We start from the raw sequence: 15,631 nt of genomic DNA, 5'->3' as shown, positions 1-15,631 counted from the left end.
TTTGGGGCCAGGGGAACCTCCCCCCAAAGGGGGGTTGGTTCCCCCGGGGGGGCCCCGGGGGGGGGAGGTTTTTTTTTAAAGTTTTTTTTTTTTTTAGAATTTTCATTTTTTTTTTTTTTTGCCCTGTTTTTGTGATGGAAAAATAAAAAAAAAAAAAAAAAAAAAAAAAAACTCTGCTCACCTGTGGCACGCCGAGGGAATCCATGCTCCTTTGGTGGGAAGTTCACCTGGACCGCAAATTCAGAAATGCTGCCTCTTTACAAATGAGGCATCAGAAGAAGGTGTGATCATTGCCCTCACATCCCTCCTTTAACACTTCTGTTTACCACATAATCTGGACACACCTTTCAAACTTTGATTAACCTTACCTGTCGCTGGTGTAACATCTCTTCCTGCTCTGTCGCAATCCATTGCTCACACTGTACCCGGCCATAAGCCTGGAGCTGATGTGGTCTCCCTGCGCCTGTACACCTGCTGCTGGCAAACTTGAGCTCACCTGAAATGCTTTGCAGATTTTACACCCAGAATCTATTACTAGTTCTTCTATTTTCTTGTGTGAAGAAGTGACCATCCGCAGACCTTTGCTGAGAAAATCCTTTTTATTCCCCCATCCGTTAACATTAAAATGCCTGTCACTCCAGCTGGTTGACTCTTTGATTAACTGCGGGAGAGGACCCGCGGGACCTCATGGGAATAGCTGGCTCGCGGGAGGGGTACAGGATGTGCCCTGAATCAAAGCGGTACAACTTGAGTTTGTGGTCGTGTCAGTGTTCTATTTTTGGAGTAAAAATCTATAGATTTTTCTTTTTAACAATAGTTACCCACTGGTCAATACTTCAGAGATCAGTCGACCTACAAAGCAGCCGATGGGAGCTTAGGGTCAGTTCAGGTCAAGCTAATGTACTGGACTTTCCATGGATGTTTCGATAGTTGTGAGTGACAGGCTACAATCCTTTTCTATTGCTTGTTTAAATGTCACAACAACTCGTGAATATGTTTTCATGATTCCTATCCGCCCTAATATACTCCCGAGTTCCTCATTTGTTTGGTGCACCTCACTAAAAAATACTTTGTATTATTTCTCCACATTTCATCATGTTATTACCACAAATGATATTCATTTTAATGAGATTTTATATGATGGGCTGACATGAAGAGGAACTGGAGTAAAGCATTGGTTTGCCAATCTTTTGAGGGATGTTTCTCATTTTGAGACTGAAATCGACTGAATTTGATTTTTATTAGTACATCAATCTAAGCTACAAATGAGGGATAAAAACGAGAATAACTTCCCTTTTTCTACACAGTTTTGTCCCAACATATCTCACAAAGCACAATCTTACCAGTATACGTAACTGACAGAATGGTTTGCCCAGCTGACCCCTCTGTGACCCAGTGAGACTAATGTCAGCACACATTATCCCAGATAGCCCCCTGGGACTGGTTTAACAGAGAGCAATGATGAACCTGTCTGACAGACACAACTGGACAGAGAAGATGATATGTAATATATATATTGCCTCACACAGCATAATTCAAATTAAAATCGACTTCTCTAATTTGGTTACCTTACTTTTACATTTTTTGTTGTGTCTTGTAAAATCTGAAAAGTTTAAAGATTTTTTTTAAATGCAAGTCTATACAGAAAGCAGCCCAAGTGTAGGCTTTAGTGTTACTTTGCAAGTGCAAGAGCACCATCTAGGGCCCAAGTACTGCTATTACACCTTTAAGGAAAGCAATCACACTCCAAGCTGGCCTTTTGGTGTGAACCCTTATTTTCTATATCTATAGATATGGGGCATAACACTGTAGAATAGTGTTCATCTTCTTTGATTGGGATGAATCACCCTACCATAAAGCTAAAAATGATTCAGAGTTGGTTTGACTCCAAACCTCCCAAATTTCAACACAAGGCAGGTTAGACTTTTTCCCGTTGTTTTGAAATGCTGTTGCAGTGTGTTCACTACCATCAGAGGGCGCTAACTGACGATGTATGTTTAGCTTTCAAAATAAGATACAAATGGAAACTTGTTTAATAAGATGCATCGGAATTTTTATTTTTATTTTGTCCATGCATCTTAATTATTTTTCATTATCAAGGAACAATTGTGACCCTTTTTCCTAGTTGAACCGCTTACATGAAGCCAAGTTTTGTTTCTACTTCCGGGTTAAATAAGCGTCGCAGGCGCAATGACATTGTACCAAACACTAAAGAAGTCTGGCTGTTGTGTGGTTTCTACTTTGTTAAAACACATGCTTTGAAGAGCCAAGGAGTGCTTGCCGTGCCGTCAACATGTCTTCTAGTCTTTCGGGGTTTACAGAGGAGCAGCAGCGCAGAACAACGCAGGTAAACACACGCTTTATCTAAGCAGTTAGCCTGACACCTAACTTTAGCTTGCGTTGACTTTGGAGACAAACAGCCCTCTCCCCACTCGGGTTTTTAATCTCATCAGTCTGAGGCTGCAGCAGTGTGCTTATAATATCTAGAGCAGTTTAACTGAACGGGTTAATTTCATCTCACATTATCTAACTTAGAAATTAAATTAACTAGTTTCGTGCTTTACAAAATAATGCTTATGAACTTGGAGAAGCTTCCTTTTCTATCAGGATGGCCCTGTATATAGTTTCATCTATCTTTGTATCAACACTAATCAGAATCCCAGTCCCTACTGGGTCTCTGGTTAAAGACATGTTCCTACCATGCTTTGCAGCGTGGATGGTTTGTTTTGGTTGATTTGTGTTGCTACTTTTTCACCACACAAAGTGGTTTGTATGTTCATCAGCTTTACTCTCGTCTTGCTGAACATCTTCTGCCTCATACTTTTTTTTGGGCAAAATGGAGATGGGACTTCAGGTCCATCACTGATGGCTATTTTGTTGACAGATTCTCCCTCTCTGTCACCATAGGACTCTTGTCTTCTTCTCTGACTGACCCTCTCCTTGTCCAGTCATTTTAGGTAGAAGGTAGTGTGTGGATAGGTTTGCAGTTTTGCTATGCTGTTTGAGATATTGTAAAGTTTGGATATTCATTTATGTAGCGATAAACTAACAAGGGTTACAATTGATTGCCTCTAATTTAACATTCATGCAACCATCAGCAGGTGCCACTGGGAGAAAACTACGTCCTCACAGAGGAGGAGAAGAGGGTATTGAAAGAGTGCAGCCGTGAGAGCTTCTTCTATCGATGTAAGTTTAAATAAGAAATCAAAATCTTTTCTGCTTTTTGCCCACATGAACTTTTTACAATAATATTTTCCTTTCTTTCACAGCGGTGCCCTTTTCCGTGGTCAGCATGGCAATCACTCAAGCCCTAGTTGCCAGAGGTAATTTGCATCCCACCGTGAAATCACATTCATATGTCAATGTCACGTCAGTTGAACCTAAACGTCACATGGATCTGTAAATGTTTGTAGGGACTCTGACTCGGTCTCCGAGGTTCGGATCTTTACCTAAAGTGGCCTGTAAGTTAACGCCTCTTATGTCTGAGTGATAACCTTCACATGTCGCCTGAAATTATGGGGGGGAGATAATGTTGAATTGTCTGACTGTTGAAAGTAGAACGTATTTTCAGTGTTTTCCCCCCCCCAAAAAAAAAGTTTTTTTTTTTTTTCATTTCTGTACAAATAAGCTGCTGCGTATGCTTCATCTTCCAGTTGCTGGCTTTTGTGGCTACATGGCTGGGAAATTGTCGTACATGAAAAAGTGCCAGGAAAAGTTCAAGAAGCTGGAGAACTCTCCTCTGGGAGAAATCCTGAGGCAGAGGGCAGGGATGCCGCCGCATTTGTGAGTCGGACACACAGCAGGTGGCAGCCTCCTTAAATTCTCTGACTGTCTTTGTCTCAGGTTTTGCTAGCGACAGCATCAGTAGCCGCTTTTGTTTGTGTGCTTCTCCTCACAGCCCCGGTGGTCCTCAGTCAGAGCTCAGCGACCCAAACAGTCCGTCGTTTGACTCCATGTTCCAGCCTCCAGACGCTCCCGGCGCAGCGTCCAGCCAGACCAAGGATCACGGATATGGATTCAGCTCTGACCCTCCTGGACAGATGGACAGAGCAGATGACTTCAGTGCTCCAGGTTCATATCAGAAAAGTCACTGTTCACCTCAAACGAGAGCTACTCCTCTCAATTTCTCAAGTCGGCTTATTAAAATAATTTTTTTCTTTTTCTTTAAGCAGTAACTTTTTAAAATCATGCTCTATCCAGTACCAGTAAACGGCAAACGCCTAATGGCAACCGCTAAAATTTCTGCATGTGGTGCACAGCTGTTATCACTTTACACAATTGGTTGTCGGTCAGTCATAATTCAATTTTGATTGTTTATATGACGTAAATCTCTTTGCCTCTGTTCGCCTCAGTACAGTCGTATTTGGAGGAAGACGGAGTACCTCAGAAGAAATCGATCCTCTATGAGGACCTGAGGCTCAAAAACCGGGAGAACTACGAGGTGACGCTCACTCAGAAGGCTGACACAATGCTCAAAGCGCCCACAGAGAAGGTCCCAGAGAGAAGCAAGAAACCGGGTGAGTGGCTGCGGTTGGAAAGTCGTAGCAGAAAGTACAGCAAAGGAGGGAAAAGTAAAGAGATAGACGTGCATAGTTTGGATGGAAAAGACTAAACCTTATCATTTTCGGTGTTGCTTACGTTTCAGAGAAGAAGAACATCTACGGAGACACGTGGGAAGAATGAGTCCTTCCATTGGCCGGATGATGTGCCTGTGCTCTGACATCATCGATAACAGTGTGATGTAGGGCTCAAAGCTCTTCCTGTTCTTCTGCGTTTTTGATTCAGTTCGTGACCAATGTGACATTGACGGTGTGAATTAAACCGAACTGGTCGATGACTTGCTCTAATTTGATGTTTTTATTTGAGTTAATTTTATTAAACAATATCGGGTTATAAAATAGATGCATCGTTGGATAAAAAGGACAAATCTTTCTTTTAAAGGTTTTTTTTGGGGGGGGGGGATCAAACAGTTCTGTTTAAGAGGTTTGTTGGAAAACATTACTGAACTAAAAACTTTTTTTTTAAGAATTTTTTTAATCATATTTTGACAGTAGTATCACAAAATATCATGATGAAATTCCATATTGACCAGCCCTAGGTCTGGTCAGCCTGGCACTTTTTCTTGTATTTCCCTAAAAATATTTTATTTTATTTTCATGGATAAATTTAGTGGTTTTGAAACCATGACATTTTAAAACCTTGATAAATTCAACCACCCTGTTGCTGTGAGTAACTACAGCCTGACACTATTAATTAGTTATCGGATCACATACAACTAGAGGCCTTTTGAAATATAGATTTATTACTGGAAGTATAAAAAGTTGTAAAACAAAAAAACCCAAACAATTTATTTTTTTTACAAAGAAACACCACATTAAAAAAAAAAAAAGGTATAAAATATTAAAATCATAACCGCATTTACCAAGTCCTTCACTTTGGATGCTGTAACATCTAAGAATGAAACACAAAGAAGTGAGAGGATTCGTTAAGCAATCAAATAAAAAACCCACAACTACTGCATAGGTCCATGACTATGACTGTGGCCATGGCTACAACTTTGTCCCACAATTTGATCTGAGAAATGTCCATGGTTGTGTCCAACACTGTGTGTTGCAAAATGTCCATGATTGTGTCCAACACTGTTTGGTGTAAGGTGTCCATGAGGAGGTTGAGATGGTGTCAAGCTGGCTGAGTGGGGCCAGCCCTCATACACTGTAGCTGGGGTGTGAGTGGTGGTAGTGCTGGGCAGCGATGCATAAGCTTGAACCGGGTACGATCCAGGAGTGGGGTTTATTTGTGGAAGCAGGGTCTTCCTCCTCTCCTGCGAGGATGCAGGGACGAACATGACACCGCTGATGCTCCTCAGCAACTTAAACAGCAGAATCTTCTCCAGAACGGCAGCCCTGGACTCAGACATGTCCACAGGAGACAGCCAGCCTTTCCCATGCACCCAGCCGATCAGTATGGCAATAACATTGCAGAGAAGCACACTGTGAGGGACGAGGGCCGTGCAGATGACGAGGAGCACCCAGGGGAGGGCCACCGCAGGAAAACTGACCCCACAGAGAAAACCTTTGGTCATCTTAGTGTGTAGGGTTGTCAAGGCCACACAGGCCAAGACCACTGGGAGCAGACCCTCTGTGTGCTGGCTGGCATCCTGCAGAAGATCCAAGAAACTGTAAATCACACCAGTAATGGAGGTGAGAAGGAGGAAGATGAACAGGAAGCGAACCGTGCCGAAGCCTTTCTCCACACTGCCAGTCAGAAACAGCAGAGCAGTGATGCTCAGCAGGAGCTGAGGGAGGCTTCGGTGGTGAAAGGGGAACAGGAAGAGGCGGTGTATGTGGCCGCTTTGGAAAACTGTTGCTCCGATGCTGAAGCTCTCCTCAGGCAGGCTGAGATGGGTTCGTATGCCAAATAAAACGCAGGAGAAAAGAGCCACTACGAGAGCTCCACTGGTGACAACAGGAGTGACATCTTTCACCGCTCTGAAAAGCTCATTAAAGTTTTTAGTTTGCATCTCGAGAGAAAAAAAAACAACATAAAAAACAGCGCAAGAAGCCCGCTGGATACGAGTAAAGCGGAAGCTTAGTAGAGTTAGATGACTTCTCTGCCTTCACACTTCCGGAATAGGAAGTGTAATTTTTACATTATCGGGTTTCCTTTTGACTTAAAAGCAGCGCCTGGTGGGTGAATACTCAGTTTACAGTCATCATTATTACTCTTTTGGGAAAATTTTTTACCTTCTTCTTGCTCAGTCGATCCTCTCGGGAAACCCAAGAAACCTGAATGGCTAGTTCAAAATCAGGAGGTAACAATAGCATTCCTTAGTAACTTTCACAATAAAAGTCATTCATCTTCAGCCTCCACTGAGACAGAATTCTGATAAAATCCAAACCAAAGATGCTGATAAAAAAAGAAGAAAAATTATAGAAAATAAAGATCTTGTACCTTTTGTAAAATTGTAAAACAGCTATATTTAAAATAAATATTTTATTTATTTATTAAAATATTTTATTTATGTTAAATATTCTGTCTATTTCTGGATATATATATATGTGTACACATACATGTATTTTTTTTCTGTCTATTTAGTTAGTAAGCTAGTTCGTTGGTGACAGCGGAACTCTCTGCTTCACTGATTCAGTTCCCAGTCGGACCTATTTGCGGATGTAACCGGAAAAGCCTCCGATTACAACTTCCACCCATGTGTGTATGTGGAGATTCCAGTGTGATCTACTTCAGGCTAGTTAGAATAAAGTTTCTCGTCTTGGTTTAGTTTGATATCAGCGGTGTGAGGCTGCCGTCCCGGGCTCGGTGAAAACATGGCGGAGATCGTTCAGCAGCGGATCGAGGACAGGATTCCTGAGCTGGAGCAGCTGGAGAGAGTGGGACTGTTCACCAAGAAAGAAGTCAAGTACGGAATGAGGCTTAAATATTTCTCTGGTTGTTGGGGAACTGTTCCGTTGAGCTCATCTTCGAATGAATCTGAATCAAGATGGATGATTTTAGTAAATGTCCACACAGTCCTGTGTGGACATATTCTGATGTTCTTCCCGCACATAAATGAAACAGCTTTTAATCATTAAAAAAAGGAAAACCTATTAATCTTTTTTTTTAACTCATTTTCTCACTATTAATATTAACCTGTACATGTCATTTCCTATTTTTGTGGTTAAACAGCTCAGTCTTTGACCACAAAATAGAAAATAAATAAACAGGTTAAAATTAATTAAATAAACGGGTCAAAAATAAGCGTTATAAATTGCCCTAACTCGATTGAAAATGTATGAACTATGGTTAAAAGCCAGAGTGTATGCCAGGAAAGCAACCAATTCAAATACCAGTTCTGATCAGAAGAGTTCTGAAGCCTCCATGAAATTGTGCGTTGTGCAAAACTGATTTGTTGTTTTTACATGTGATTGATTTAGATCTATAATCAAAAAGGTTACAGCTCTTGAGTACAAGCTCCACAGGCTGATCGTGAACAAGGAGGACTTCATTGCATACATTCAGGTAGAAGCTGGTCTTTATGAGCTGGGTTCTTTATATGTTTTTAAAGATTAGACATCTTATTTCTGTCCTTTTGTTGTTGCAGTATGAAATCAATGTCTTAGAGTTGATCAAGAAAAGAAGAGGGGTATGTAGCTGCTGGTCCTTACTACTAAACAGCTGATCAAAAATGGGGAAAAAAAGTCTTTTCTTACCTTTTGTATTCTTTTCCAGCACATAAACTATCATTTCAAACGAGATGAGATTGAATTCCCCATCACCCACAGAATAAATAGCATCTTCAGAAGAGCAACAAAGAAGTGGAAGGTTGGTACTGTTCGCACAACTCTTCTTACTAGAAACGTTTTACATGAATCACAATTTTAAAAAGTGTTTATTTATTATGTCTACTTTCAGCATCAACCCAGTTCCTCAGATATGAGTAGGAAAACATTTTAGCTCCTGTCTCTTTAAGATTCTTGCCTAATCACGAACCCTCTTCTGAAGGCGTCCGACATTAGGCATTCAGGGCAATATGGTTTAAGATTGTACAGATTTTATTCAGTATAACATTATGTGAAGTGTCAATTTTTACAGAGTTGATCCTAATTTCTGCGGTTACCACTAAATTCCAGGATTTCAACTCAAACTGTAACAGATGGTGACCCAGGCTTTGCCCTGTTAGTGCCTAGAGATGATCCCAGTTTGTTTATTCACCTGTTTTTTGAGAGCTGACTCCCATTTCTCAATAGAGTTAGACTCTGAGGAATGTTGGAAATCACTCTGATTATCTACAACTTGTGCCTGGATTTCTACAAGTTGATCTTGGTTGACGTCTTGATACAACTTTTTCTTCCTCATTGCAGCATTCTGACTTTCCCCACTCATAGATTGTACCAGCATGCTTCACTGTAGGAAAGACAAAGGATTTGTTGTTGCTCTCACATTTTCTTGTCTGAAGAAAATGTGAGATGTTTCTCACAGGAGGAGGATTCATCAAATAAAATACTTATAACAAGTCTTCTGCTATTCATCCTTGTGCTTCCTCCTGCAGATTTTCTTTTTCCCTTGATATTGTTCTTGGACAGAAGGAGCTTTTTGCTGCTCTGCTTGACAAAAAGGCCTTTGTCAAAAAGGCTTTGCCTCACTACCTCCAACATCAGCTGCTTATGTCGATCAATCTATGCAGCCGTGGCAACAGCTAGTAGGAGACAGTCCTGGAATTCACTGCACAATCTTTGTACTTTCTCCATTGTAACTTTTCTTTTAGATGCTACATTCTTAGTAGCACTTTTCTTACGACACAATTTTGCTGCTAAGTGATAATGAAGGCTTTTCATTTAGGTTTAGCATTCGGGGCTTACATCTCTGAAGTTGTAGGGGAAATGTTTGTTGAGTGGTTAGTTGAGGATTTTTAAGGCGACTCTTTCGGTGTCTTCAACTAGAATAAAACCAGATTGGTTGGTTTTGGAGATGGAAGCTAATGGCTAGTCCCACGGCGCAATGCTTTGTCACCTTTGCATTGGACAGACACTTACAGAAAGTGGATCCCAATTTAGACAGGATATAGAGTTTAGAGACCACTGACGATCTTCCTGTGTGGAACAAGTATTGAGAATGGAGCATGTAAACGGTTTCAGGTTGGAGCAACTAACAAAAAAAGGCATCAAAATAGCGTTCACTTGAGCTTCTATGACATTTTTGTTTTGTGTATCATTTCAACAATATCCTGATGTCTTTTTACGGACAGGACGATGTGCAGCTGTGGCTTTCACATGTTGCTTTCTGCAAGAAATGGGTATGTAGAGCTCTCTGAATCTCTTTTCATACTCACAGAGTTTACACTGCCATTAACTTCTGTTGGGCTTCACTCATCAGGAAACCAAAAGTCAGATCAGCAAGGTGTTCGCGTCTATGTTAGCTATCCACCCTGACAAACCAGGTAAAGAAAACACAGCATCAACGCAGAGTCCCAATATCGCTTAGTGATCCATGATATGAATACAAAAGAACTGAACTGAAGCTTTTTACATTAGCATTGTGGATCATGGCTGCCAAGAGTGAGCTCGAGGACCGAAATTCGTCTGAGAGTGCCCGACACTTGTTCCTGCGGGCGCTGCGTTTCCACCCAGACAACAAGAAGGTCTACCAGGAGGTAAAGCGGGCAAATGGAAAAGGCCCAAGTGTGCGAATGCAAGGATGAGTGCAATTTCTGTCGTGTTGTTCTGAATTCTCCGTCCCTGTGTGCATCAGTACTTCCGTATGGAGCTGCTGCACTGCGAGAAGCTGAGGAAGCAGAAGGAAGAGGTGGAGAAAGCCGATATGGATTTGGTGAGGGCTTTATCTTGCTAAAGAATCTCAGCTTTTCAGCTTCTGTCACGTTATACCTACACGTAACATTTTTATTGGGACTTGTGCGATAGGCCGACATAAATAGTTCATGATTGGAAGTGAAAAGCAAAACAATAAATAAAAGTGCTGCAAATTGTGCCGTGTCAATATATTTAACGCTAGAGTGCTATTTGTGTAGGACAGCCTTTCACTGTAATTTCATTTGTGTTTTGCACACATAGAGACGTGCCTGTCCATTCTTCTTTGTCAACCAGCTGCATTAATCATCTGTTTGTGTTGCTTTATTACATAAAATCCCAAGAAGTGACAGTGACATTTGTGTCGTTGTGACTGTTAAAAACCTATAAGTTTGGAGAAATGTTGCAAGGCACTTGACATGCTGTGTCAGCGTTTTCTGTTGATGCCTTCCAGGGCGAATATGAGTTTTCTCCAGAGATCCTCAGTGGAAAACTGGCAGAGGTTGTGTACAAAGATGCTACGGCAAAAATCAAAGGTACGATTTATGTTACTCTTCTTTAAAAATGTGTTAAATGTCTAAGTAGCAGTTTTAGTTAGTTTTTATGACTTATTTTAGCACAGACTTGAATATGAACAAGGATTTATTTGTTGTTGGCATTTGGGGCCCACAGAAGCAGAATTTGTCATCTCACTCCTGAACATAGCGGCCATCTTTGATTTTACCAAGGAACTCCAAGACTCCATCCTGCAAGAGTAAGAAGAAAACACAACTACATACGTGCTTATTTTCTTTCTTTAGCATCTGTCCGAGGCTGAATTATTGAACTCCGGCAGCACTCCATGTTCAGACAGCACCTTTCCTGCTTCCCCTATTTGCAGCTTGCAGGCCAACCACACAGAGGACAGCTTGACGTGGGATTTCATGGCTAAGAGGGAGTTGGAGGCCCCTGGGGTGGATGAGGAGCTCCACACCGCCAAAGGCCGGGCCTTGGACATCAACCGCAGAGAGGAGCGCTGCTGCCAGGTCTATGAAGAAGGCCTCAAGAGCCTCAACACTGGTAAGAGCTCCGAAAAATTATGATATCAATAAAATCATGGTTGGATTTTCTGTCTTAACATTGTACATACACTCCATTACATGTCTGGATAAGAAATTGCTGCTTTTTTTTTTTTTTTTTGTTTTGTTTTTTTTGTTTTGCTTTCAGAGCCGATGTGGACTCGCTATGTTGTTTTCTGCTTGGAAAGACTAAAGAGGAAGACCAACGTCCAGGAGCTCAAGGACAAAGTATGTTAACAACAAATTGCACTTTTAGTTCTTATGCACTGTTAAGTTTCAGGGGGTAAAATATTTAAGAGGCAGTGGAGTAACTTGCTTCACATGTTTATGTCTGTGTCACAGAGGCAAGAGAGGCTGTTGGAAGTTTTACAACGTGCCCATGACTCCTCACTGCTGAAGGAGAATTTTTACAAAAACTGGGTAAGACCCCTGAATATTCATTCATTGATGCTGCTGGCTTCACAGTTCACAAATTATGCTCTTAAAGCAAACCATTGAATGTGGGCCAGTCTTGACGCTAAAAGGCTTTAGAGCAATAATTTGAAAAGCTTGCAAGTTTCATAGATGTACCAAAGGAATAACAGTGGGCCAAGAACGGAGCTGTGGGTAACTCTGCACAAAGCGTTCGATAGCTTGTCTTTCCAAATAACTTCTCAACCAACCTATCTTTGTTACCGCCAGTGTTTTAACATTGTAATTTATTTTTTAGCTTTCATGTATACTGGCTCATTTTACTCAGATTAGCTTATTTACAGGTCCTATTTGAAGGAGGATTCTAGACCTAGTTTTGATTTTAAGGTTGGTAGTTGAGAGTAGAGCTTTACAGTTTATAATGTGACAATGCATTGAAAGCAATCACAGTGCAAGTATTGCCAGGAGCAGATAACAAGCCCAGTGTTTTTTTTTTTTAAGGGTAGAGATCCTGTTAAAAAGGTAGTAGAAACACCCCGAAGAGATGTTTAGAATCAAACCTGATGCTCTCTGTGTGACCAGCTGGAGATCCTGCTGTCATCTGGGCATACCGAAGCGGCAGCCAGCCTCGCCTTGTCGGCCACGCAGCGCTACAACCAGTCTGTGTCGGTCTGGAGTCTCTGTCTGCAAACGTTAAGGCATCTGGGGTGTGGAGACATGGCCAAGCTGTTCCACGACGCTCTCACACACGTTAATCCCAAGGTATACACACACAGTCACACATACATCCAAATAATTAGTCTTTATTTCTTATTCTCATCCGGTTTGATCATTTCCGAGGCGCACACATGCTGTTACAGTAACCAATTTAATTGCGCTCCCTGGAGAACAGAGTCACACACGTTACCCACTGGCACAGCAGCATAAGTAGGTCATCTCCTTGGCCCAATTAGTCTCTGCTCCATACCGTCCACTGCAGCCTCGGCCTGTATGTGAGACAAACCGAGGACCGGCTGAACGCTAGCTGTCTAGTATAAATGCAACACGATGAATTATTGGTGCATTTCTCCTCACACACATGCTTTAAACTCGGTCAAACGCCCTGATGGCTGTCTGCAGAATAGCTGCTTGTTGTGGTGGGGTTTCCCAACTCCAGCTCTGTAAAGTAGCTGCTTGAGGAGGATTACACATTTGCTCATTATGCAAGTCTTTCCTCTCTGTTTGCTCAAGTGTGGACTAGATGTGTAAAACCTCCAGGGTTTGAGGTTTGGTAATTATGTCTACTTACCTGTATAACATAAATACAGTTTTTAAAATATGGAGGTAAACATTGAGGTTTATTACAGATTACATAAATGTTGCTTTCATATTTTTAAGATTTTAAATGATTCATTTTGCTTCAGATCTCTTGATGTAATCGGTGTACTTAGTAACTAAATGTGTAAAAAATGAGTCTAATTTAATCTGGGACTGCTTGGTCACTCCAACAACTTAAAGGAGATGGTCCACATTTTCCACATCTTCTTTCCAGATGTGGAGCACACACAACTTATTATTTTTTCTGTCAGCAAAGATTCACACTGGAGCTGTGGGTCTCTGCAGCGCCTCCAGAGTGACCGTCAAGCTTTCATTGGGATATGTTGTACGAAGTCCTGCATAAAATGCAAAACACACCCGAGGTTAAAAGAAGAGTGTTCAGGATAGTGGTATAATGTCTTTTTGATTCTGGTCTTTCTGAACTTAAAGATGAATTTGGATTGTTTTGTTATATTTATTTAGCATTTCCTATTCTAGTATATTTAGAGTAGTACAGTGAAATGAATTCATTAAATCATTCTCAAAATCTTAAATCACGTTGTAAGGGTTTCCCCACTCATGCTTTGAAAAACTATGTTGACAATTTCATGAACTGCTCTAAAACTGACTCGCATATCGTAATTTTAGAGCAATGAAAATTAATCTGCATTTTATGTAAGCTTGTGGTGGTAACACTCAGTTATTTTGTACAGGAGAGTCTACCACTATGGCAGCTGCAGCTTCAGTGGAGCATGGCCGACCAGAGTGCTGAGGAGACGGAAGCAATCTTTAAGGTAGCACCAATCCTCCCCTTAAGCAAAGTGGCAAGTCTGACAGAGCAGCAAGACTTTTGTTTTGCTTTCAAAAATTGGACACAAAAGCACTCCTTTGTCAATTAAATTACAGCGACATGTTGCAGTATTTTCAGACATTTCATCTCTTTGCTCTCAGAGAGGTTTGCTGTCCTCTGTCCCGGCTATCGCCATGGAGGTGAAAGAGCTCTATCTCGACTGGTCTTACTCAGTTGGAGGATATAAGAAAGCCAGAAAGACCTTTACAAGGTAGTGTGCCCCTCAAACAAATAAAAACTAAAAGGGAGGGGAAAAAAATAGCGGAGGATAATCCTTAAACACCTTTCATGTTTTAAAGACAAATTGAAGATTGCTCACGTTTTCCCCTTTTTTCCGTAGTTTACAAGAAAATCGTCCGTTGTCTAAGAAGTTTTTCACCAGCATGATTCAAATCGAGAAGGAACAAGTATGTATGACAACTGTTTGGTGGTCACCTTGCTGCATTGATACAATCAACTATTTTCCACTAATAATTTGTATAAAGAAGAAGAACTGAAAGGAAAGAAGCGGTTTACTGATGCCTCGGGCCGGCTCTGGTCCTAAGTGTGTGAATAACTTTATTTGTCCTGCAGGAAACTCCGAAGATAAACAATCTGAGAGATTATTATGAGAGAGCACTGCAGGAATTTGGCACTGCAGACGATGGTGAGTCCAGGTTGAAAAACCGGCAGAAGAACTGTGAGTTAAAAACTTTTATTTATAGGTTCACGTTAAACAGAGACAGATGAGTAACGTCTTTCTCTCTCTCTGGAAAAGCTAGAGAATTTCAATAAAAACATTTGAGCAGAATTGGCTAACACCGAGGCTTGATTTAAGGACCATGGGGCATTACATTTGACTCAAGATCATAAACTTTTCAAACAGTGCTGCTATGTTTAAAGTGCAACATTCCTTTTTTTTTTTTTTTTTCCAAAGACCTGTGGCTGCAGTACATCCAGGAGGAGATGGGAGCGCTCGGCCAGCCAGAAAACTGTGCAAAGATCCACTGGAGAGCCATGAAGTTCCTGGAGGGGGAGAGCGTGGAGAGATTCACCTCCAAATACACTCTGCTTCAGACCGGACACTTGTGAAGGGAAATGAAAGATGCAGCCCAACATGTCAAACGACCACATCTGCATGTATTGAACTGGTGTTGCGCTAATAATGACCTAAAACACTGTACTGTAATTTAGAAAAAGAATAGAGATAGGTGCTTGAACCAGGTTGAAGGGTATTAATTGGTAACCCTCCACAAGTATGTCTGAATATGGACTTTGTTGGCCATTAGCTAAAATAAATCAAGATTTTTACCACAAGCAATTTCCTGAAATTTTGTGTAATTTTCAATACTGCTATATCATTTTTTTTTATATTTGAGGTCAGTGCCTTCTGCGACCAGAGCTACACAAAAGTGTAAACTAATTATATGCTTTTTAAATTTGACTTTGGGAAAATTGTGCAGCATGAAGGAGCCTGTTGATTCTTCTTTAGGGTTCTAGTCATGTTCCAGTTTAAGAATCCAGCAGTTAATTTAGTTCTGTAAATTCTACATTTCTTTTTTTACAATACCAACTTGTAAGGCTGTTATATAAAAAAAAGTTTAATCTGACTGCGTTTTCTGATCTCTCTATAATACCAGCACATAGATCCAGTGTTTGCCTTCGCTATAAATATTCTCATAGAAATTGCAACCTTTCAATGTAAAAAATAAAAATTCTGAAACTGTTTAAAAGTA

At 41.0% G+C, this 15,631-nt stretch overlaps 4 protein-coding genes across 5 annotated transcripts in view; 2 read left to right on the top strand and 2 right to left on the bottom strand.

The window, feature by feature from the left end:
- Positions 1-650, bottom strand: part of slc34a2a (solute carrier family 34 member 2a) — a 13,395-nt gene extending 12,745 nt beyond the window's left edge. The window contains exons 1-2 of one of the 2 annotated variants that reach the window (XM_015058420.1): positions 369-650; positions 182-255 (exon numbers count right to left, since the gene is read on the bottom strand). In XM_015058420.1, the coding sequence (XP_014913906.1) occupies positions 182-205 (24 nt within the window). In that variant the 5' untranslated portion in view covers positions 206-255; positions 369-650. Of the gene's footprint in view, positions 1-181 lie in introns of both variants that reach the window. The other variant, XM_015058346.1, reaches the window with a different exon arrangement.
- A 1,456-nt stretch (positions 651-2,106) lies between these two features.
- On the top strand, positions 2,107-4,837 carry LOC106963333 (OCIA domain-containing protein 1). Its single transcript, XM_015058227.1, has 8 exons — positions 2,107-2,347; positions 3,099-3,186; positions 3,270-3,323; positions 3,414-3,461; positions 3,654-3,783; positions 3,899-4,071; positions 4,353-4,517; positions 4,646-4,837. The coding sequence occupies exons 1-8, from the start codon at positions 2,294-2,296 to the stop codon at positions 4,681-4,683; spliced, it is 750 nt and encodes a 249-aa protein (XP_014913713.1). The 5' UTR covers positions 2,107-2,293; the 3' UTR covers positions 4,684-4,837.
- A 328-nt stretch (positions 4,838-5,165) lies between these two features.
- rhbdd2 (rhomboid domain containing 2) lies at positions 5,166-6,827 on the bottom strand. The gene has a single exon (XM_015058118.1). It carries the CDS (start codon positions 6,518-6,520, stop codon positions 5,513-5,515), a length of 1,008 nt encoding a protein of 335 aa, XP_014913604.1. The 5' UTR covers positions 6,521-6,827; the 3' UTR covers positions 5,166-5,512.
- A 314-nt stretch (positions 6,828-7,141) lies between these two features.
- On the top strand, positions 7,142-15,502 carry utp6 (UTP6 small subunit processome component). Its single transcript, XM_015057845.1, has 19 exons — positions 7,142-7,417; positions 7,932-8,016; positions 8,099-8,140; positions 8,227-8,319; positions 9,743-9,790; positions 9,871-9,934; positions 10,029-10,147; positions 10,246-10,323; positions 10,756-10,837; positions 10,974-11,055; positions 11,182-11,360; positions 11,508-11,587; positions 11,702-11,779; positions 12,353-12,532; positions 13,780-13,860; positions 14,018-14,127; positions 14,257-14,323; positions 14,490-14,562; positions 14,833-15,502. Exons 1-19 carry the CDS (start codon positions 7,326-7,328, stop codon positions 14,985-14,987), a joined length of 1,788 nt encoding a protein of 595 aa, XP_014913331.1. The 5' UTR covers positions 7,142-7,325; the 3' UTR covers positions 14,988-15,502.
- Positions 15,503-15,631: the final 129 nt, after the last annotated feature.

Source organism: Poecilia latipinna, unplaced genomic scaffold, assembly GCF_001443285.1.
Source record: "Poecilia latipinna isolate Pla-1442-1.1 unplaced genomic scaffold, P_latipinna-1.0 Scaffold4, whole genome shotgun sequence".
Lineage (NCBI taxonomy): Eukaryota > Metazoa > Chordata > Actinopteri > Cyprinodontiformes > Poeciliidae > Poecilia > Poecilia latipinna.
Note: the sequence above shows the minus strand (reverse complement) of the source record. Positions and strands in the feature narration are given on the sequence as shown.

What these genes read in the sequence shown, in the direction of transcription:
- utp6 (XM_015057845.1), top strand. Translation starts at nt 7,326, where the DNA reads ATGGCGGAGATCGTTCAGCAGCGGATCGAGGACAGGATTCCTGAGCTG. An exon ending in ACAAGAAGGTCTACCAGGAG is followed by an intron (nt 10,148 to 10,245) that starts GTAAAGCGGGCA and finishes TGTGTGCATCAG; the next exon opens with TACTTCCGTATGGAGCTGCT. An exon ending in TCCAGGAGCTCAAGGACAAA is followed by an intron (nt 11,588 to 11,701) that starts GTATGTTAACAA and finishes TCTGTGTCACAG; the next exon opens with AGGCAAGAGAGGCTGTTGGA.
- rhbdd2 (XM_015058118.1), bottom strand. Translation starts at nt 6,520, where the DNA reads ATGCAAACTAAAAACTTTAATGAGCTTTTCAGAGCGGTGAAAGATGTC.
- LOC106963333 (XM_015058227.1), top strand. Translation starts at nt 2,294, where the DNA reads ATGTCTTCTAGTCTTTCGGGGTTTACAGAGGAGCAGCAGCGCAGAACA. An exon ending in ATCTTTACCTAAAGTGGCCT is followed by an intron (nt 3,462 to 3,653) that starts GTAAGTTAACGC and finishes TTCATCTTCCAG; the next exon opens with TTGCTGGCTTTTGTGGCTAC. An exon ending in AGATGACTTCAGTGCTCCAG is followed by an intron (nt 4,072 to 4,352) that starts GTTCATATCAGA and finishes TGTTCGCCTCAG; the next exon opens with TACAGTCGTATTTGGAGGAA.